At 30.9% G+C, this 18015-nt stretch overlaps 2 protein-coding genes and 1 pseudogene across 2 annotated transcripts; 2 read left to right on the top strand and 1 right to left on the bottom strand.

Moving 5' to 3' along the window:
• Window positions 1-1128: 1128 nt before the first annotated feature.
• On the bottom strand, window positions 1129-2073 carry LOC100777130 (adenosine kinase 1-like; annotated as a pseudogene).
• Window positions 2074-7684: 5611 nt separating this feature from the next.
• On the top strand, window positions 7685-13293 carry LOC100776596 (NADH-quinone oxidoreductase subunit B 1). The gene is given in 3 exon segments (XM_014766893.3): window positions 7685-8077; window positions 9401-9464; window positions 13124-13293. Coding segments are annotated over 3 exon segments (627 nt in total).
• A 1715-nt stretch (window positions 13294-15008) lies between these two features.
• Window positions 15009-17261, top strand: LOC100814025 (NADH-quinone oxidoreductase subunit B 1). The gene is made up of 2 exons (XM_003544474.4): window positions 15009-15428; window positions 16763-17261. Exons 1-2 carry the CDS (start codon window positions 15040-15042, stop codon window positions 16995-16997), a joined length of 624 nt encoding a protein of 207 aa, XP_003544522.1. The 5' UTR covers window positions 15009-15039; the 3' UTR covers window positions 16998-17261.
• Window positions 17262-18015: the final 754 nt, after the last annotated feature.

Here is an 18015-nt window from a genome sequence, read left to right as displayed (position 1 = left end):
CAATCTCGCTTGTACTTAAATAAGTCGGATACTTAATGTCATTGATTTCGATTGGTAAATCACATGTAAAGTTCCTAGAGGATAGGTTGTAATAAGAAATGTTAAATCAAATAACAAATGCTTATTTAATTTAGAGTGCAAACGCCATATAAAAAAAAGTGAAAAATACAATTAAACTTAAGTAACATAAAGAGAAAAGAAAAGAAAAAAAGATAAAAGGAGTAAGTTTGCTTTTGGGCAATGGCCATGCCCAAGGCCATTGTTACCGATGTTCATATGTTACGCTAAAACCTACGAGCATTACTACTACTATTATTCACCGGTTGGTTACTCCAGTATATTAAAGTTTTGATGGAAGTAAGAATAACAATAACGTAAATATGTAATTTAAGTATAGTTATTATTATATTTTATTGTTTATAATATTATAATTTATGATCAGAAGTGTATTGAAGTACAGTAAAAATTACATAACTTAATGGTCAAAATACCAATCAAAACATCTGTCATATTTGATGTTAAACTTTAGCTCAATAGATACAACTAATTGTAAAAAATATAAATGTATAATATAATTGCATATATTTAATTATAAATGTGTAAAACTTAATAAACGAGAATCAAAACTAATTAGATTGAGATATATAATATATTTTATAAGATAATACTCTTTATTTAGTTTGGATAATATCTATGATTACTCATGTTTTAAAATTCTATAAACAATAAAATACATAATTTTTGTCTAATTTTAAATCTAAAACTAATTTTGAATATAATTAAATTGAATGTCATAAATTATAATATTAGGCCATTTAAAACTAATTTTAAATATAATTAAATTGTTATTGTAAATTGTGGTAGACAGTATATATTTATAGAAAAATCTTTGATAAGGAAAGCAAATGATTTTTTGTATTTGAATCAGATGATAATATTCTTTACCTGAGTTGTAGCTTTCCTACCAAAAGTTAAAGAAGTAGCTCAAGTCATTGTAACAATAGATCCCTCACCGAATTAAAAAATAGCACAAAAAATTACACTTTATCCATGATATTATATATGAGTAAACTTGATATTTAATCGTTATAGAGCATGTTCAAACATTTTGTTAGCTAAAGACTTATATTTAGTTTGAGTGTGTCTATTAAAATCCTTCTCAATAATAATAATTCATAGCAGTAACAAAAAAAGATGAATCATTTAATGAAAATTAGGCTTTTCTGGGTATGTGCAATCCAGCCTTGGGATGATAACATTGGCTGCTTAACACCCAACTCTCACGCATTATTTAATGGGCTTCTGCTTAACCAATTGTGAAAGAAGTCCTCCCACAAAAGCATCTCCTACAAAAACAAAAGAATATAAGTACATAACATTATCAATTTTTTTAAGTTTCCACAAACATTTAGAATAGACAAAATCAGAATTTAGCTTGCCACTACCATAAGATGCAATATCTATGTATTGGTTGCATGACTATGATTTACTATTTTAAGCATTTTATGAGCACACCAATTGCCCATAAACTTAACTACACATATAACTTTAACATTTAAATACTAAAAGTAATAGGTTTGTACCTGCTCCATTTGTATCAACTAATTTGTCTTTAGGTAATAGTATCATAGGGTACAATTTTATTTTCTCATCCTCAGCAACAGAAACAGGATCTGCACCTTGGGTGATAACAGTAATCCTTTTATGCTTTTGTGATGCTTTTGGCAAGTGAGAAATCTCCAAAGTTGTTTCCTCAACATTATCAGTTTACTCAATAGGACAATAGGAAAAGAGTCAAAATGCATTACAAATTAAAACTTAAACAAAAACGGAAAGCCTTCATACATGCTAATTAATGATTACCTCCCAACCTTGAGCTTTAGAAAATGTTCTTGCTTCAGTCTCATTTCCAAAAATGTAGTCCATATATCTGAATTCCAAAATGAACATTATTAAGATCAATATGTAAAATTTTCTTTCTTTGAATTTAACAGAGAATGATCCTTATGGTATTACTTTGTCCAGTGCTCCCTTGAAGAACTCACAGATAAAGGTAGCAGAAAGGTTCATCATGAAGATCTGTATACAGGAATAGAATACTTAATCTGCAAAATGCTACAGATCGATCATGTTTCTTTAAAATATACTATAGTATGGGAGGGAAAAAAAACACACCAAGTTTGCTTCTTATACCATATTGAAAATCTTTTAATTTCAATTACTCAATCACTCAATTATTTCCAAATAACTCCCCAAAAGACAACTAAAATTATCTTCTAGCATTGAAGAACAATGAAGTCACCTATTGAGAGACCTCCAATAAATAAATCTCCCATTTTAATATGAAAAATTACAGTAATTACATCACCTGGGATAATGATATTATCCCATTAATCCACAAAAATAAACATTGATAAACATCCATGTAAAAACAAATCAAGAAAATTACTATGTTAGCTATGAAGGCTAGATAACTGGTTGCATGTATCCATCTAATATTTCGAGTACATTGCCAATTTGAAATGTCAATCATTCCTCTAATTTGGGTACCTTCTAATATATCTTGTCAAATGAAGCTAAAGCTCGTGTTTGTTCTTAATGCTGACATGGTCTTTGAACCACACTTACGAATATAAAGAAATCAGTAATTTACAATTTTAATTTTTTATTCACTATAAAAAATATATGTACTTATAAATACTGGAAAAATGTATACCCTTATCAAGAAAGTAATAATAAAAACTTGCTTACACCAATCTTCCAGTTTTGTTAGTTTCTCTAATTGTTATGCCTTCATATCTTGCTCTACCTATTGTGGGGCTGCCAAAAAAATTAATCCAAACTTCCACAACTTCTTCCATACCTAAGCTTCAAAGAAAAGAAAACAAAATAATTGAGAAATAAAACGCATATAATAGAGTCCAAAAATCATACATTATTCAAAACTTGTCCACTAAAAAAAGTTAAACTATATTATGAATGTAGTGTGATAGTGAGTATGCACTGAATGTAACGCCAATATTTAAAAAAGCAACCAATAAAGCTTGCCAATGAAAATTTCAAAGTTCATTTGGGTATTAGATCAAACACATAACTTGCAACTCATAAATCAGTCCAAAACGAATAAAAAAGCATAATATGATTCAAACAAAATGTACAAAGACTCGTATAACATTATCCAGATAAAACACAAAAAGAACAAATAAGTATAAATCTTTTTTGCATAGGCAAAGAAAATCTTAAAGTACATTTTGGCATTTAACCAAACGTAGATTTCAACCCACAAAGTAGTATAGAATAAAATCAAATAAATATTTAACTATTTCTCCATAACCCATCAATAAAGCCACACCAAAATCAATGGCACAACAAAAACTAATAAAATCATATGAATGAAACATTAAAAGAAAAATATAGATGAAAATAAGAGGAATAAGGGAGATAAGAGGAATGAACCGTGTATATAGAGAACATGATATTCATCTTTATATATAAATTTATTTTGTACTAACAAATAGTTGGAAAGAAAAATGGAAAGACTTACCAAAAGTAGAGAACTCTTAAGCTGTCATCGTCGGACTTCAAATTGATACCAATATTTTGCTGAATAAATTGTGTTTTCTCATCTTCCTTTATTGCCAAATACAAAAACGGATTCAAAAAAGAAATGGGAAGAGAATGATAAAGCAAAAAGAGAAATGGGAGAAACTTGATACTAATTTTTAAAATATTAAGAAAGTGGAAGTCGGGAACACCCAACTTGGACAAACACTATGTAAACTCAATTGAATTTAATCTTCATACCAAACAACATGTATGGAAGATTTTTGAAGAACAAAATACAAACACAAAGTGTTGCCACATAAAGAAAAAAAAGGTAAAAACTTTTCAAAACTCATCCGATGATACAATTGTATCATGTGAAGTATAAAACTCACATAGACTGAAAATCCCATCATCACAACAAAGTTTTGAAACTGAATTAAAGGACCTTCAGCTAGAACCTACATAACAATAATAATAATAATTAAACAAAACCAAAAAATCACACAATTTAAATCAAATATGTCCATAATATGTTAGAAAATTGAACTTCAATTACAACGATGCGTACCTGCCTCATAATCATATCTAGAAAAGAAAAATCGTTCATAAGCTACCCAATGTTATATGTATATATAAATTATCCCAAGACTTGCTAAGGAAATAACCCAAGACTTTCAAAGAAAAAAAAATTAAACTTGCTAAGGAACTAACCCAAGACTTTCAAAGAGATGTACTGTTTTACCAAAAGCAACACCTATGAATTCAAATATTAAAAGCTGGACATTTAGGCACATTTGGGTGAGGCATTTTGTTAAACACCTCATAAGCAAAACAAATTTTAACAATTTTAAGTAGAATTTGTTTTTGAAATAAAAAGCAAAAGCAAGACTAAAAAACATCAACAAAAATTTGGAATGTATATCAAATAAAAAGTCCATGTCTAATGAGAAGAAAGAAACAACAAAAGACAAATATTTCAAACTTGATCTATCACATTAAAATACCTATTAGTGTGGCACAACGGTGGTGGTGCAGCAATGTTGTTTGGCGGTGGTGGGAGTTTGGTCATGGTGGATGAAGGGTGGAGAAGATGGTTTTGGAAGGAGGTGATGTGGCGTGATGATGCTAGTGCAGTAGTGCTGTTTGTATAAGATGAGTGGATAATATTTTCAAAATTCAAAATCAGGGCAAAATTATGCATATCTGCTCAACAATATCCATTTGCTGAGATGGTGCACGGTAGAGAGGATTTTGAAATTCAAAAAACTGTAAAAAAAAAAAAAAGAGTGGATTGACAAAAATGACCTCCAATTGGACAAGTGTTTATTTTTTAGGTTGTCTAATTTTGGAAAATGAACAACCTATTGTTTGCTTATAATAAAAGTAGATTATCCCAAGACATGCCAAGGAACTAACCCAAGACTTTCAAAGAAAAGAAAATTATACTTGCTAAGGAACTAACCCAAGACTTTTAAAGAGATGTACTGTTTTACCAAAAGCAACACCTGTGAATTCAAATATTAAAACTGGACATTTAGGCAAATTCTTCCTATTAGAAATATTGATAGCTTTCACTTGAATTTCATCCAATTGCTCTAACATTGATTCCTTGACACCTAACCCACATAAACAGAAACTCATAATTAGTGACAATAGCAACATTTGTTGCATCCTTCATAAAAAGGAAATTTCACACTAAAACCCTCATGACTTGATTCTACTAGAAATCATAATGGAATTTGGGCGAGACATTTTGTCAAAAACCTCATAAGCAAAACAAATTTCAACATTTCATCAATGGTGTTCAACAATATCCATATGCTGAGATGGTGTACGGGAGCTTGCAATTTTTTTGGTATGTCAATTAATGGTCATTGGTTCTTTTGTAACCTAAGACTTGCTAGAAATCATAATGGAATTTGGGTGAGGCACTTTGTTAAACTCCTCATAAGCAAAACAAATTTCAACAATTTTAAGTAGAATTTGTTTTTGATATAAAAAGCAAAAGCAAGACTAAAAAACATCAACAAAAATTTGGAATGTATATCAAATAAAAAGTCCATGTCTAATGAGAAGAAAGAAGCAACAAAAGACAAATATTTCAAACTTGATCTATCACATTAAAATACCTATTAGTGCAGCACGGCGGTGGTGGTGCAGCAATGTTGTTTGGCGGTGGTGGGAGTTTGGTCATGGTGGATGAAGGGTGGAGAAGATGGTTTTGGAAGGAGGTGATGCAGCGCGATGATGCTAGTGCAGCAGTGCTGTTTGTATAAAAGAATATTTTCAAAATTCAAAATCAGGGCAAAATTATGCATATCTGCTCAACAATATTCATTTGCTGAGATGGTGCATGGCAGAGAGGATTTTGAAATTCAAAAAACTATAAAAAAAAAGTGGATTGACATAAATGACCTCCAATTGGACAAGTGTCAATTTTTTAGGTTGTCCAATTTTGTAAAATGAACAACCTATTGTTTGCTTATAATTAAAGTAGACTATCCCAAGACTTGCCAAGGAACTAACCCAAGACTTTCAAAGAAAAGAAAATTATACTTGCTAAGAAACTAGCCCAAAAGTTTCAAAGAGATGTACTATTTTACCAAAAGTAACACCTGTGAATTCAAGGATTAACGCTGGACATTTAGGCAAATTCTTCCCATTAGAAGTATTGATAGCTTTCACTTGAATTTCATCCAATTGCTCTAACATTGATTCCTTGACACCTAACCCACATAAATAGAAACTCATAATTAGTGACAATAGCAACATTTGTTGCATCCTACATAAAAAGAAAATCTCACACTAAAACCATCATGACTTGATTTTGCTAGAAATCATAATGGAATTTGGGTGAGGCATTTTGTCAAACACCTCATAAGCAAAACAAATTTCAACATTTCATCAATGGTGTTCAACAATATCCATATGTTGAGATGGTGTACGGGAGCTTGCAATTTTTTTGGTTTGTCAATTAATGGTCATTGTTGCTTTCGTAACCTAAGATTTGCTAGAAATCATAATGGAATTTGGGTGAGGCGTTTTGTTAAACACCTCATAAGCAAAACATATTTTAACAATTTTAAGTAGAATTTGTTTTTATGATATAAGAAGCCAAAACAAGACTAAAAAACATCAGCAAATACTTGGAACGTATATCAAATAAAAAGTTCATATCTAATGAGAAGAAAGAAATAACAGAAGACAAATATTTCAAACTTTATCTGTCACATTGAAATACATGTTAGTGCGGCACGACGACGGTGGTGCGGCAATGTTGTTAGGTGGTAGTCAGAGTTTGGTCATGGTGGATGAAGGGTGGAGAAGATGATCTGGTCGAAGATGATGCAGCGCGACGATGCTGGTGCAATAGTGCTATTTGTGTGAGATGAGGGGAGAATATTTTCAAAATTCAAAATGAGGGCAAAATTGTACATATCTATTCAGCAATATCCATTTGTTGAGATGGTGCACGAGAGAGGATTTTGAACTTCAAAAAGCTATAAAAAAAGAGTGGATTCACAAAAATGGCCTCCAATTGGACAAGTGTCAATTTTTTAGGTTGCCCAATTTTGTAATATGAACAGCCTATTGTTTGCTTATAAAAAAAAGTAGATTACTCGTTAGAATAACACAAGACTGCTTAACACTAATGGCATGCTCCCCAATGAATAACACAAGACTCAATATGCATTAGAATTCAACCTGATTGATCGATTTACCCATTCTTATTTTGTCTCAAGTACTTTTGTGATATTTGAGAAAAACTAAAACTATTCATTGGAAAAGTTGTTATAAAATGGTCCACCAATTAGGATAACACAAGATTACTTAACACTAACAACATGATTCCCAATGAATAACACAAGACTCACTATGCATTAGAATTCAACGTGATTAGTCAATTTACCCATTCTCATTTTCTCTCAAATACTTTCATGATATTTGAGTAAAACTAAAACTATCTCTATATAAGGAAAAGTTGTTACAAAATGGTTCACCAATAATCCAAAAATGGTGAGCACTAAATCGGAGATTGCATTTGTCCCAAGAAACAATAGAGTTTACGTGAGAGCACTCATTTGTTAACCAAACACATAGAAAAGAAAGGAACAAAACAAAATGAAAGTGTGTGACCATGGCTCTTGTCACCCGAACCAGACCCACGTGGTGCCTCCCTCGACGACTACTTTTCGCGTCCCTCCGCAGCAATTCCACCGGCGCCACCGCTCCCCCTAGTTACTGTGCGCCGCCGTCGATGATAGCAAATTCTTCCCCTGTGGGCCACTCAAAGCCGGTAGAGTTCGTGATCTCGAAGGTGGACTCACTCTTGAATTGGGCCCACTCAAGGTCCATCTGGCCTATGATGTTTGGGTTGGCCTACTGCGACATGGAGATGATGCACACAGGCGCGACCTACTACGATCTGGACCGCTTTAGAATCATCTTTAGGCCTAGCCCGCATCAGTCCAATTGCATGATCGTTGCTGGAACACTCACCAACAAGATGGCCCATGTTCTTCGCAAGTCTGTTTCTTCTTTCTATCCATGCTACCATTGCATTCTTTTAACTCATAATTCTTTTAATTTTATTTTATTTGTTATAATGTTAGTTTTATTAATAAAGATGATCACTATCTTTTGACTCTTCTTTTTTTTCATTTAACTATTCAACTCACTTTATATATTCTTATTTAATACTTAATGACACACACCAAACAATGCACCACTCTATACTTAATTTTCACTCTCAGAGTTGTATTATTTGTAAAAAAATTTAGGGTTTAACTTTTTAATTAGAAATCATTCTCAATATAAATTTATATTAAAATGGAAATGCATTCCAATGAAAGAGTAAATAGTGTATGCACTAATAATATAAAAGAACAGAACCAAGAATATTTTTTATAGTAATTATCTTAAAAATCAGAGCCATGACAATTTTTTATTGATTCATAAGAAAAATAGTAGAAACACACTTTAATTCACCCCTTATAATACTCTCATCAAGTGAAAAATAAAATTGACACAGTCAAGTGTTATGATGTTAACTTATATTCTTTTAAAACTCAATATCATAATTAAAGCATATTATTTTGATAAATTTATTGAAAGGATGATATTCAATGATAATGTCATTGTAGAAAATCTACTCATTAGTGGAAAGAGGAACTTTTAAAAATTTATGATTTCTAATAAATTTTACATGATATTATCCTGAAGCTTTTGGTTCTTATGATACAATTTTTTTAGTCAACTTGATCTAAGAAGACAAGGCTTTGTTGTTATTGTAGTGTTGTTGTCATTTATATTATCTTATTTTATATATCTTTGGTTCTTTTCTTTCAATTTGTCTCAAAATATTCCTCACTTTAGAAATTAAAAATACCAATTTTTTTTATTAATATATCTCTTTGTTAATGTCTCACCTAATTTCTTAATTAAAATTACAACTACAACATTTTATCTCATTTGTAACATGAGAAAGTGTGTGTTTGGATTCAAGGCTAATAAAAGTACTTTTGAGAGTTTCTCTACTGAAAAAAGTTTTATATTTCCAATAGAAAAAGTTTCCAAACACACTTATGACTTATATACAAATAGGCCTAAAGAGACAACAATGAAAGGTACTTAAGAAGAGTGTTTCAAACTTCAAAGAATAGGTTGCAGCATTTCTCTTATTTCAATTTCCCTAATTTTTCAACACTCGTCCGATGCTAAAAAAGCAAGGTGCTTTAAGAAGAATGTTTCAAAGAATAGTTACCTCTTTATCAGCACTCCTCTTGATACAATTCTTCTTAGTTTTCAACACCTCTTTCATGCTAAAAAATGAAGATTAATAAATTGTTGCAAGGTTTATGATCAAATGCCTGAGCAAAGGTGGGTGATCTCAATGGGAAGTTGTGCTAATGGAGGTGGATATTGTTAGAAAATTAAAATAAAATAAAAGAAATAAATGAGAAGAAGATGCAAAGTCTTAAACTAAATAACAAAACAAAAGTAGCAAAGTAACTTCAGAGTATGACATAACATGAATCAACAATGCAATATAACATACAATATACAATAAGCACAAAGGAAAATAATTTAAGAGATAAATTTTTAATTAGCCTGAGTAGAAGTGCGTAAATGTTATCCTTAGAGAGAAAACACCCCACTATACTGGTAGAAAATTCTGATTACGCTCCTTTCCCAAGATACGACAACCCGTTGGTTCCGATTGTGTGTAGTTAAAGGATCCATGAACTTTTTGAACACCAATTTTCTTGCCCTCAAAAAGATATTTTTTATAAGAAAAAGAAAAGAAAAAATTTACAGGAAAAAGAAAGTAAATTGTTTTTTCTGCTTATGTGTTTTTGCTAGAGTATATATATATATATATATATATATATGTAGACCCCGTTATGCAACAACAAAAAATCTCAAAGTAAAACTATATGAACGTTGGAAACCAACTTGCAGAACAAAACAAATGTAACAAACTGCATTAACCCACTAAAAAACAAAATCTTAAAATATAAGAATTCTAAACGTAACAAATTTTAAAACAAATATTTTATTTTATAAAAACAGAATTAATATAAGTAATATATTTTTATAAATTTTAAATTATAAAACAAATATTTAGTAACATTCCCCCACATAATTTAAATTTTTAAAATATTTTAAAAAAATATAATTTGTATAGAAATGTAAAAGAAAGAGCATATAATATTGTATTTCAGTATAAGGAACCTTCCGGGTTTGAGCCTTATACCTAGTGTTTATGAACTTCCACCCGAGAAAAATGTAGTGACTTAATTGTCTTGAACTACACCATCTTTAATCGGACTTTTGTTCATAACCCTTTCAATATTGGCGTTCATTTAAGTTCTAATCAGTGATAGCACGTTACACGGCCTTGTGCATGTATCTTATTTCGTGAGTGTCACTTAAAGATTAGTCCATATCTCACATTGACGGTCCCACCATTATACTGAGTGGTGTGTGATCCCCACCCCTACAATAATTGTCATCAAATTCATTAAGAGGTATTTTTTTACCAAAAAATACACATATAAATACCTCAACCTTAATATTGTCACAATTTATAATTCACCTCATCATAGGAATGAGAAATAGAACAACTCCGTAAAATTTTATTTTGGTGTACTTTAGTCAACAAGCAATTTTGTTGTTACCTGTTGAACTTCATTTATGGGATCACCTATCACACGAAGACAGATGTTCATTGTTGTAACTAAATAATGGACTCTAGTCCCATTCCGTTCAACGACTTAAGTACTTATTGACAAATCAACCCTTTAATAAGCGGATCCGCAATGTTGTTTTCTGACCTGGCAAAGTCAAGAAAAATGACACCATGAGAAATCAAATTTCTGATAGACTTATGTCTCACTCTTAAGTGTCTTCTTTTTTCATTAAAATTTTTCCTAGTAACTTTAGATATAGCAACTTGACTATCACAATGCATTGAAATTGGAGGTATAGGCTTATTCAACAATGGCAAAACAAATAGAAAATTTTTAAGAAACTCAACCTCACTAGTAGCAATATCTAAAGCAATAATTTATGCTTCCATGGTAGAACATGAAATAATAGTATCTAAAGCAATAATTTATGCTTCCATGGTAGAACATGAAATAATAGTTTGCTTAGCAGATTTCCATGATATTGCACCACCAGCTAAAGTAAAGACATAACCACTTGCCAATTTTGTTTCATCAGAAATCCAATTTGCATCACTAAATCCCTCAATTACTATAGGAAAACATGTATAATGAATGTCATAATTAATGGTTCCTTTTAATTATCTAAAAACTCTTTCTAATGCAATTCAATGAGAATAATCAGGATTATTAGTATACCTTCCTAATCTACAAATTGCATATGCAATGTCAGGCCTAGAGAAGTTTGTCAAATGCAACCAAGAACCAATAATTTGAGAATATTTATGTGAAGAAATTCCTTTACTCAAATTTTTCTTTAATTTAATGGATGAGTCATAAGGAGTAGAAATAGGTTTCAACATCAAAATAATTAAACTTCTTCAATAGCTTTTCAACATAATGTGATTGAGTTAAAATCGTGCCATCATTTTTCTTTATAAGCTTAACACCCAAAATCACATCTACAGGATCAAGGTCCTTCGTATCAAAATTACTACACAAGAAAGACTTCACATCATTTATGAAATGCATATTACTACTAAATATCAATATGTCATCCACATACAAACATAAAATGACATATTCACTATCATCAAATTGTTTCACCTACACACATTTATCACTATTATTGATTTGAAAACCATACGAAAGAATAATTTGATCAAACTTTTTTGTGTCATTGCTTTGGAGTTTGTTTCAAACCATATAAAGATTTAACAAGTTTGCAAACTTTCTTTTCCTTACCGAGTTCTACAAATCCTTCAAGTTGGCTCATATAAATTTCTTCTTCTAATTCACCATTTAAAAAAGCAGTTTTTACATCCATTTGATGAATTTCTAAATTAAAAACACAAGCAAGTGCAATTAAAACTCTGACAGTAGTAACTTTAGAAACATGAGAATATGTATAAAAAAAATTTACATCTTCTATTTGTTTACAATAAATCACAACAAGTCTTACCTTGATTTTTTCTATAAATCCATTAATTCTTAATTTCTTTCAGAAAATCCACTTACAATCTATACTTTTATAACCAGGGGGGAGATCAGTAAGAAACCAAATTTTATTAATTTTAAGATAACTCATTTAATCATTAATAACTTCTTTTCCAAAAAGATACATCAATAGACCTCATGGCCTCACCATAAGTTTTAGGATCACCTTCAAGTAGAAAAGAGCAAAATTGAAAACCAAAATCCTTAACTTTTTTATATCTTTTACTTCTCCTAGGTTAAAAAATAATGTTCTTATTAGCATTACTACGAGATGATAAATTAGAACAAGAAGTATCACAAACAAATTTAGACAATTTATTTTTCAAAGGAAAACCATTTTTAAAAAAGTGGCATCTCTAGATTCCATAATAGTATCATTAGAAATTTCAGACAATTCTGAATTAACAATAAAAAATCTATAAGTAGTACTATCCAAAGAATATCCAACAAAATACAATCAATATTTTTTAGTTCATTTTTTCTTTTCTTATTAATAGGAATATTAACCTTTGTTAGACTCTCCCACACTTTATGATATTTCAGATTTGGTTCTTTTTTTTCTCCATAGCTCGTAAGGGGTTTTTTCAAATTTTTTATAAGGTACCCTAGTAAGAATATAACACTTAGAATATAAAGCTTCACCCAAGTGTTCATTTTATTGCTTTGTGTGTTGTATTTTAACAGATTTATTTTTTTAGTAAGGAGTTACATATATAGAGACAATCAGTCACCAACGTGTGACAATACAATACTTGCAGCAATAACATTAAGAAAAAGAAAAGAAAAACCAAAAAAACTTTCTAATGTTAAAGAGTTGATTCTAAAATAAATATTTTATTTTATAAAAATAAAATTAATATAAGTAATATATTTTTATAAATTTTAAATTATAAGACAAATATTTACTAATAGATATTACCACTATTCATACGCTGTTGTTAGAGGATGTGACAGAATAGTTCCTGTTGACATAAACATTTCAGGTTGTCCTCCAACTGCAGAGGCTTTGCTCTAGTGCCTCCTCCAGCTGCAGAAGAAGATCGATAGGTGCAAGGACTTCCTCTGGTGGCGGACCAGGTGAACAAGCCAGTGTGCCAAGTCAATCAAATTTGTTCTATTTCTTGCCTTTGCTGCTATGCTAATTAAGCTATATATGTATGTTAATAAGAAGCATTTCAGATTTGTTTGTTTCAGATTTCTTATCAGTTAAAACCTTCTGAATTTCTGAGATACTACTAATATTATGTTTTTGTCAAAAAAAAAAAAAAACTAATATTATGTTGATATTTGTATAAACCTATGGGAATAAATGAGACACCTCATCATGTTTAATGACAGTCGTGGCATTGAAATGAATTGAATCTTTTTGAAACGGTTTTGTTTTGGCCCATAAGATGGTGATACAAGGGGGATTACGTAGTTGCTGTAATTTGTGGGATGGAATGTAAATGTAATCAATTTTACTTTCAACCATTTTATATATTTTTCTAGCAAGTAGTATTTTCTTTTTGGTGTTTGTGAAAATTAAAGAATAGATCATGCAGGAAGGAAGAGGAAGTGCCAGAATGATATATAAAAAAAAAAAAAGAGAGAGAGAAAGGAGAGTCTTCCAATTTCGGAGAAATACGCTCTCAACTATTTTTTTAAAATTTGTATCTAATTTGTATAATACTACATGAAAATTGCACAAATATGTCTTTTAATTATATAAAAAAAACGTGTCTTTTAATCTATATGAGATGCTAGATTAATTAATGTTTACGAATATGAATTATATGCTCAAATGGGATGGGACGGGAAAGATGTGAGGCTAAGCTTGTGTGGTTTCTGGAGAAGAAAAATGCAGTTTTGGAGACTAGAGCTGCTTTGGACGTTCCTTTCACTTTTTGATTATGATAACTAATTAATGTTGTTCTTGTTTGAAATTCTCATAACACTTTTTACGTTTATCTATGCATGCATTGTGGCTTCAAATTTCGTTCTGGAAATGTTAATCAATTTCCATGTTTTGTCTTGATTTTCTTTGAGTCAGTGCCACAATGAATTTTGTTAAACATGATATAAGAAGGTGTTTTTTCCTTTTGTTCCCATGGTCTCATAGATGCTTGCTTGTTAGAGTAATGTTATTTATATATGAAATATTTGTTTGCATTGAATTTCTGTAGAGGTGAGAATATGGAAAAGAGGTAAGTCGAGTGCATTGATGGACAAAAGATATGAAAAAAAAATCATAAATGTATAAAAATTGTTAGGATAAATAACGATAAACTATCCGTCAAGATTTATAAAAAAAAAAAACTTAGATACATGCACTTTCATGGATATGGGTATAGACTTATTGCTAGTCCTCTTCTCCAATTAGAATTGAAATAATCTCTATATAATAAAGAATATAAATAAATAATAACGTAAATTATCAAGTTAAAACTTATTTTTGTGATATTTGAATAAAACTAAAACTATCTATAAGGAAAAGTTGTTACAAAATGGTCCACCAATTAGAATAATACAAGACGGTTCAATACTAAGAGCATGCTTTCCCCAATGCATAACATAAGACTCACTATGCATTAGAATTCAACGTGATTGATCGATTTACCCGTTCTTATTTTCTCTCAAATACTTTCGTGATATTTGAGTAAAACTAAAACTATCTATATATAAGAAAAAGTTGTTACAAAATGGTCCACCAATAATCCTAAAATGGCGAGCACTAAAATCGAGATTGCATTTGCCCCAAGAAACAAAAGAGTTTATGTGAGAGCACTCATTTGTTAACCAAACACATAGAAAAGAAAGGAACGAAACAAAACGAAATTGTGTGACCATGGCTCTCGTCACCCGAATCGGACTCACGTGGCGCCTCCCTCAGCGGCTAGTTTCCGCGTCTCTCCACAGCAATTCCACTGGCACCACCGCTCCCACTAGTTACTGTGCGTTGCCGCAGCCAACAGCGAATTCTTCCCCCGTGGGCCTCTCGAAGCCGGCGGAATTCGTGATCTCGAAGGTGGACTCCCTCTTGAACTGGGCCCGCACAGGGTCCATCTGGCCCATGACGTTTGGGCTGGCCTGTTGCGCTGTGGAGATGATGCACACGGGCGGGGCCCGTTATGATCTAGACCGCTTTGGAATCATTTTTAGGCCTAGCCCGCGTCAATCCGATTGCATGATCGTTGCTGGCACACTCACCAACAAGATGGCCCCTGCTCTTCGCAAGTGCGTCCCTTTTTTCTATCCATGCTACCATTGCATTTTCTTAACTCATAATTCTTTTAATTGTATTTTATTTGTTATAATGCTAGTTTTATTAATAAAGATGATGACTATCTTTTGATTCTTCTTTTTTTTCATTTAGCTATTTAACTCACTTTATATATTCTTATTTAATACTTAATGACACACACCAAACAATGCCCCACTCTATACTTAATTTTCACTCTTGGAGTTTTATTATTTGTAAAAAAATTTAGGGTTTACCTTTTTAATTAGAAATCATTCTCTATATAAAAATTTATATTTAAATGAAAATGCATTCCAATGAAAGAGTAAATAGTGTATGTACTAATAATATAAAAAAACAACAACAAGAAGATTTTTTTATAGTAATTCTCTTAAAAGTTAGAACCATGATAATTTTTTTATTGATTCATATGAAAAATAGTAGAAACACACTTTAATTCACCCCTTCTAATACTCTCATCAAGTGAAAAATAAAATTGACACAGTCAAGTGTTATGATGTTAACTTATATTCTTTTAAACTTCAATATCATAATTAAATCATATTATTTTGATGAATTTATTGAAAGGAGGATATTCAATGATAATGTCATTGTAGAAAATCTACTCACTAGTGGAAAGAGGAACTTTCAAAAATTTCTAATTTCTAATAAATTTTACATGATAATATCCTGAAGCTTTTGGTTCTTATGATATGATTTATGTAGTCAATTTTATCTAAGAAGATAAGACTTGTTATTGTAGTGTTGTTGTCATTTATATTCTCTTATTTTGTATATTTTTGGTTCTTTTCTTTCAATTTGTCTCAAAATATTCCTCACTTTAGAAATTAAAAATGCTAATTTTTTTTTCATTAATATATCTCTCTACTAATATCTCACCTGATTTCTTAATTAAAAATACAACTGCAACATTTTATCTCACTTGTAACATGAGAAAGTGTGTGTTTGGATTCAAGGCTAAAAAAAATACTTTTGAGAGTTTCTCTGCTGAAAAAAGTTTTACATTTGTGGTAGGAAAAGTTTCCAAACATACTTATGACTTATATTCAAATAGGCCCAAAGAGAGAGCAGCCAAAGGTAAAGGTACTTAGGAAGACTGTTTCAAACTTCAAAGAATAGGTTGCAGCGCTTCTCTTATTTCAATTTCCCTAATTTATCAACACTTGTCTGATGCTAAAAAGCAAGGTGCTTTAAGAAGAATGTTTCAGAGAATAGTTACCTCTTTGCCAGCACTCCTCTTGATACAATTCTCCTTAGTTTTCAACACCTCTTCGATGCTAAAAAAAAGAAGATTAATAAATTGGTGCAGGGTTTATGATCAAATGCCTGAGCCAAGGTGGGTGATCTCAATGGGAAGCTGTGCTAATGGAGGTGGATATTACCACTATTCATACGCTGTTGTTAGAGGATGTGACAGAATAGTTCCTGTTGACATATACGTTCCAGGTTGTCCTCCAACTGCAGAGGCTTTGCTATATGGCCTCCTCCAGCTGCAGAAGAAGATCAATAGGCGCAAGGACTTCCTCTGGTGGTGGACCAGGTGAACAAGCCAGCGTGCCAAGTCAATCAAATTTGTTCTATTTCTTGCCTTTGCTGATATGCTAATTAAGCTATATATGTGGGTGTTAATAAGAAGCATTCAGATTTCTTATTAGTTAAAAGCTTCTGAATTTCTCAGATACTACTAATATTATGTTGATATTTATATAAACCTATGGGAATAAATGAGACACCTCATCATGTTTAATCACAGTCGTGGCATTGAAATGAATTGAATCTTTTTGAAACGGATCATTACGTAGTTGCTGTAATTTATGGGATGGAATGTAAATGTAATCAATTTTACTTTCAACCATTTTATATATTTTTCTAGCAAGTAGTATTTTCTTTTTGGTGTTTGTGAAAATTAAAGAATAGATCATGCAGGAAGGAAGAGGAAGTGCCAGAATGATATTAAAAAAAAAAGAGAGAAAGGAGAGTCTTCCAATTTCGGAGAAATACGCTCTCAACTATTTTTTAAAATTTGTATATAATTTATATAATACTACGAAAATTGCACACATATGCCTTTTAATTATATATAAAAATATGTCTTTTAATTTATATGAGATGCTAGATTAATTAATTTTACGAATATGAATTATATGCTCAAATGGGATGGGACGGGAAAGATGTGAGGCTAAGCTTGTGTGGGTTCTGGAGAAGAAAAATGCAGTTTTGGAGGCTAAAGCTGCTTTGGACGTTCCTTTCACTTTTTGATTATGATAACTAATTAATGCTGTTCTTGTTTGAAATTCTCATAACACTTTTTATGTTTATCTATGCATGCATTGTGGCTTCAAATTTCGTTCTGGAAATGTTAATCTATTTCCATGTTTTGTCTTGAATTTCTTCGAGTCAGTGCCATAATGAATTTTGTTAACCATGATATACGAAGCGTTGTTTTTTTCCTTTTGTTCCCATGGTCTCATAGATGCTTGCTTGTTAGAGTAATGTTATTTATATATGAAATATTTTTTTACATGGAATTTCTTTAGAAGGGAGAAAATGGAAAAGAGGTAA

This window comes from Glycine max, chromosome 14 (genome assembly GCF_000004515.6).
Source record: "Glycine max cultivar Williams 82 chromosome 14, Glycine_max_v4.0, whole genome shotgun sequence".
In the NCBI taxonomy this organism is placed as follows: domain Eukaryota; kingdom Viridiplantae; phylum Streptophyta; class Magnoliopsida; order Fabales; family Fabaceae; genus Glycine; species Glycine max.
Note: the sequence above shows the minus strand (reverse complement) of the source record. Positions and strands in the feature narration are given on the sequence as shown.

Bases quoted from the DNA above. Each gene is read 5' to 3' on its own strand.
- LOC100814025 (XM_003544474.4), top strand. From the start codon at position 15,040: ATGGCTCTCGTCACCCGAATCGGACTCACGTGGCGCCTCCCTCAGCGG. The intron at 15,429-16,762 runs GTGCGTCCCTTT...AAATTGGTGCAG, and splicing joins ATGGCCCCTGCTCTTCGCAA to GGTTTATGATCAAATGCCTG.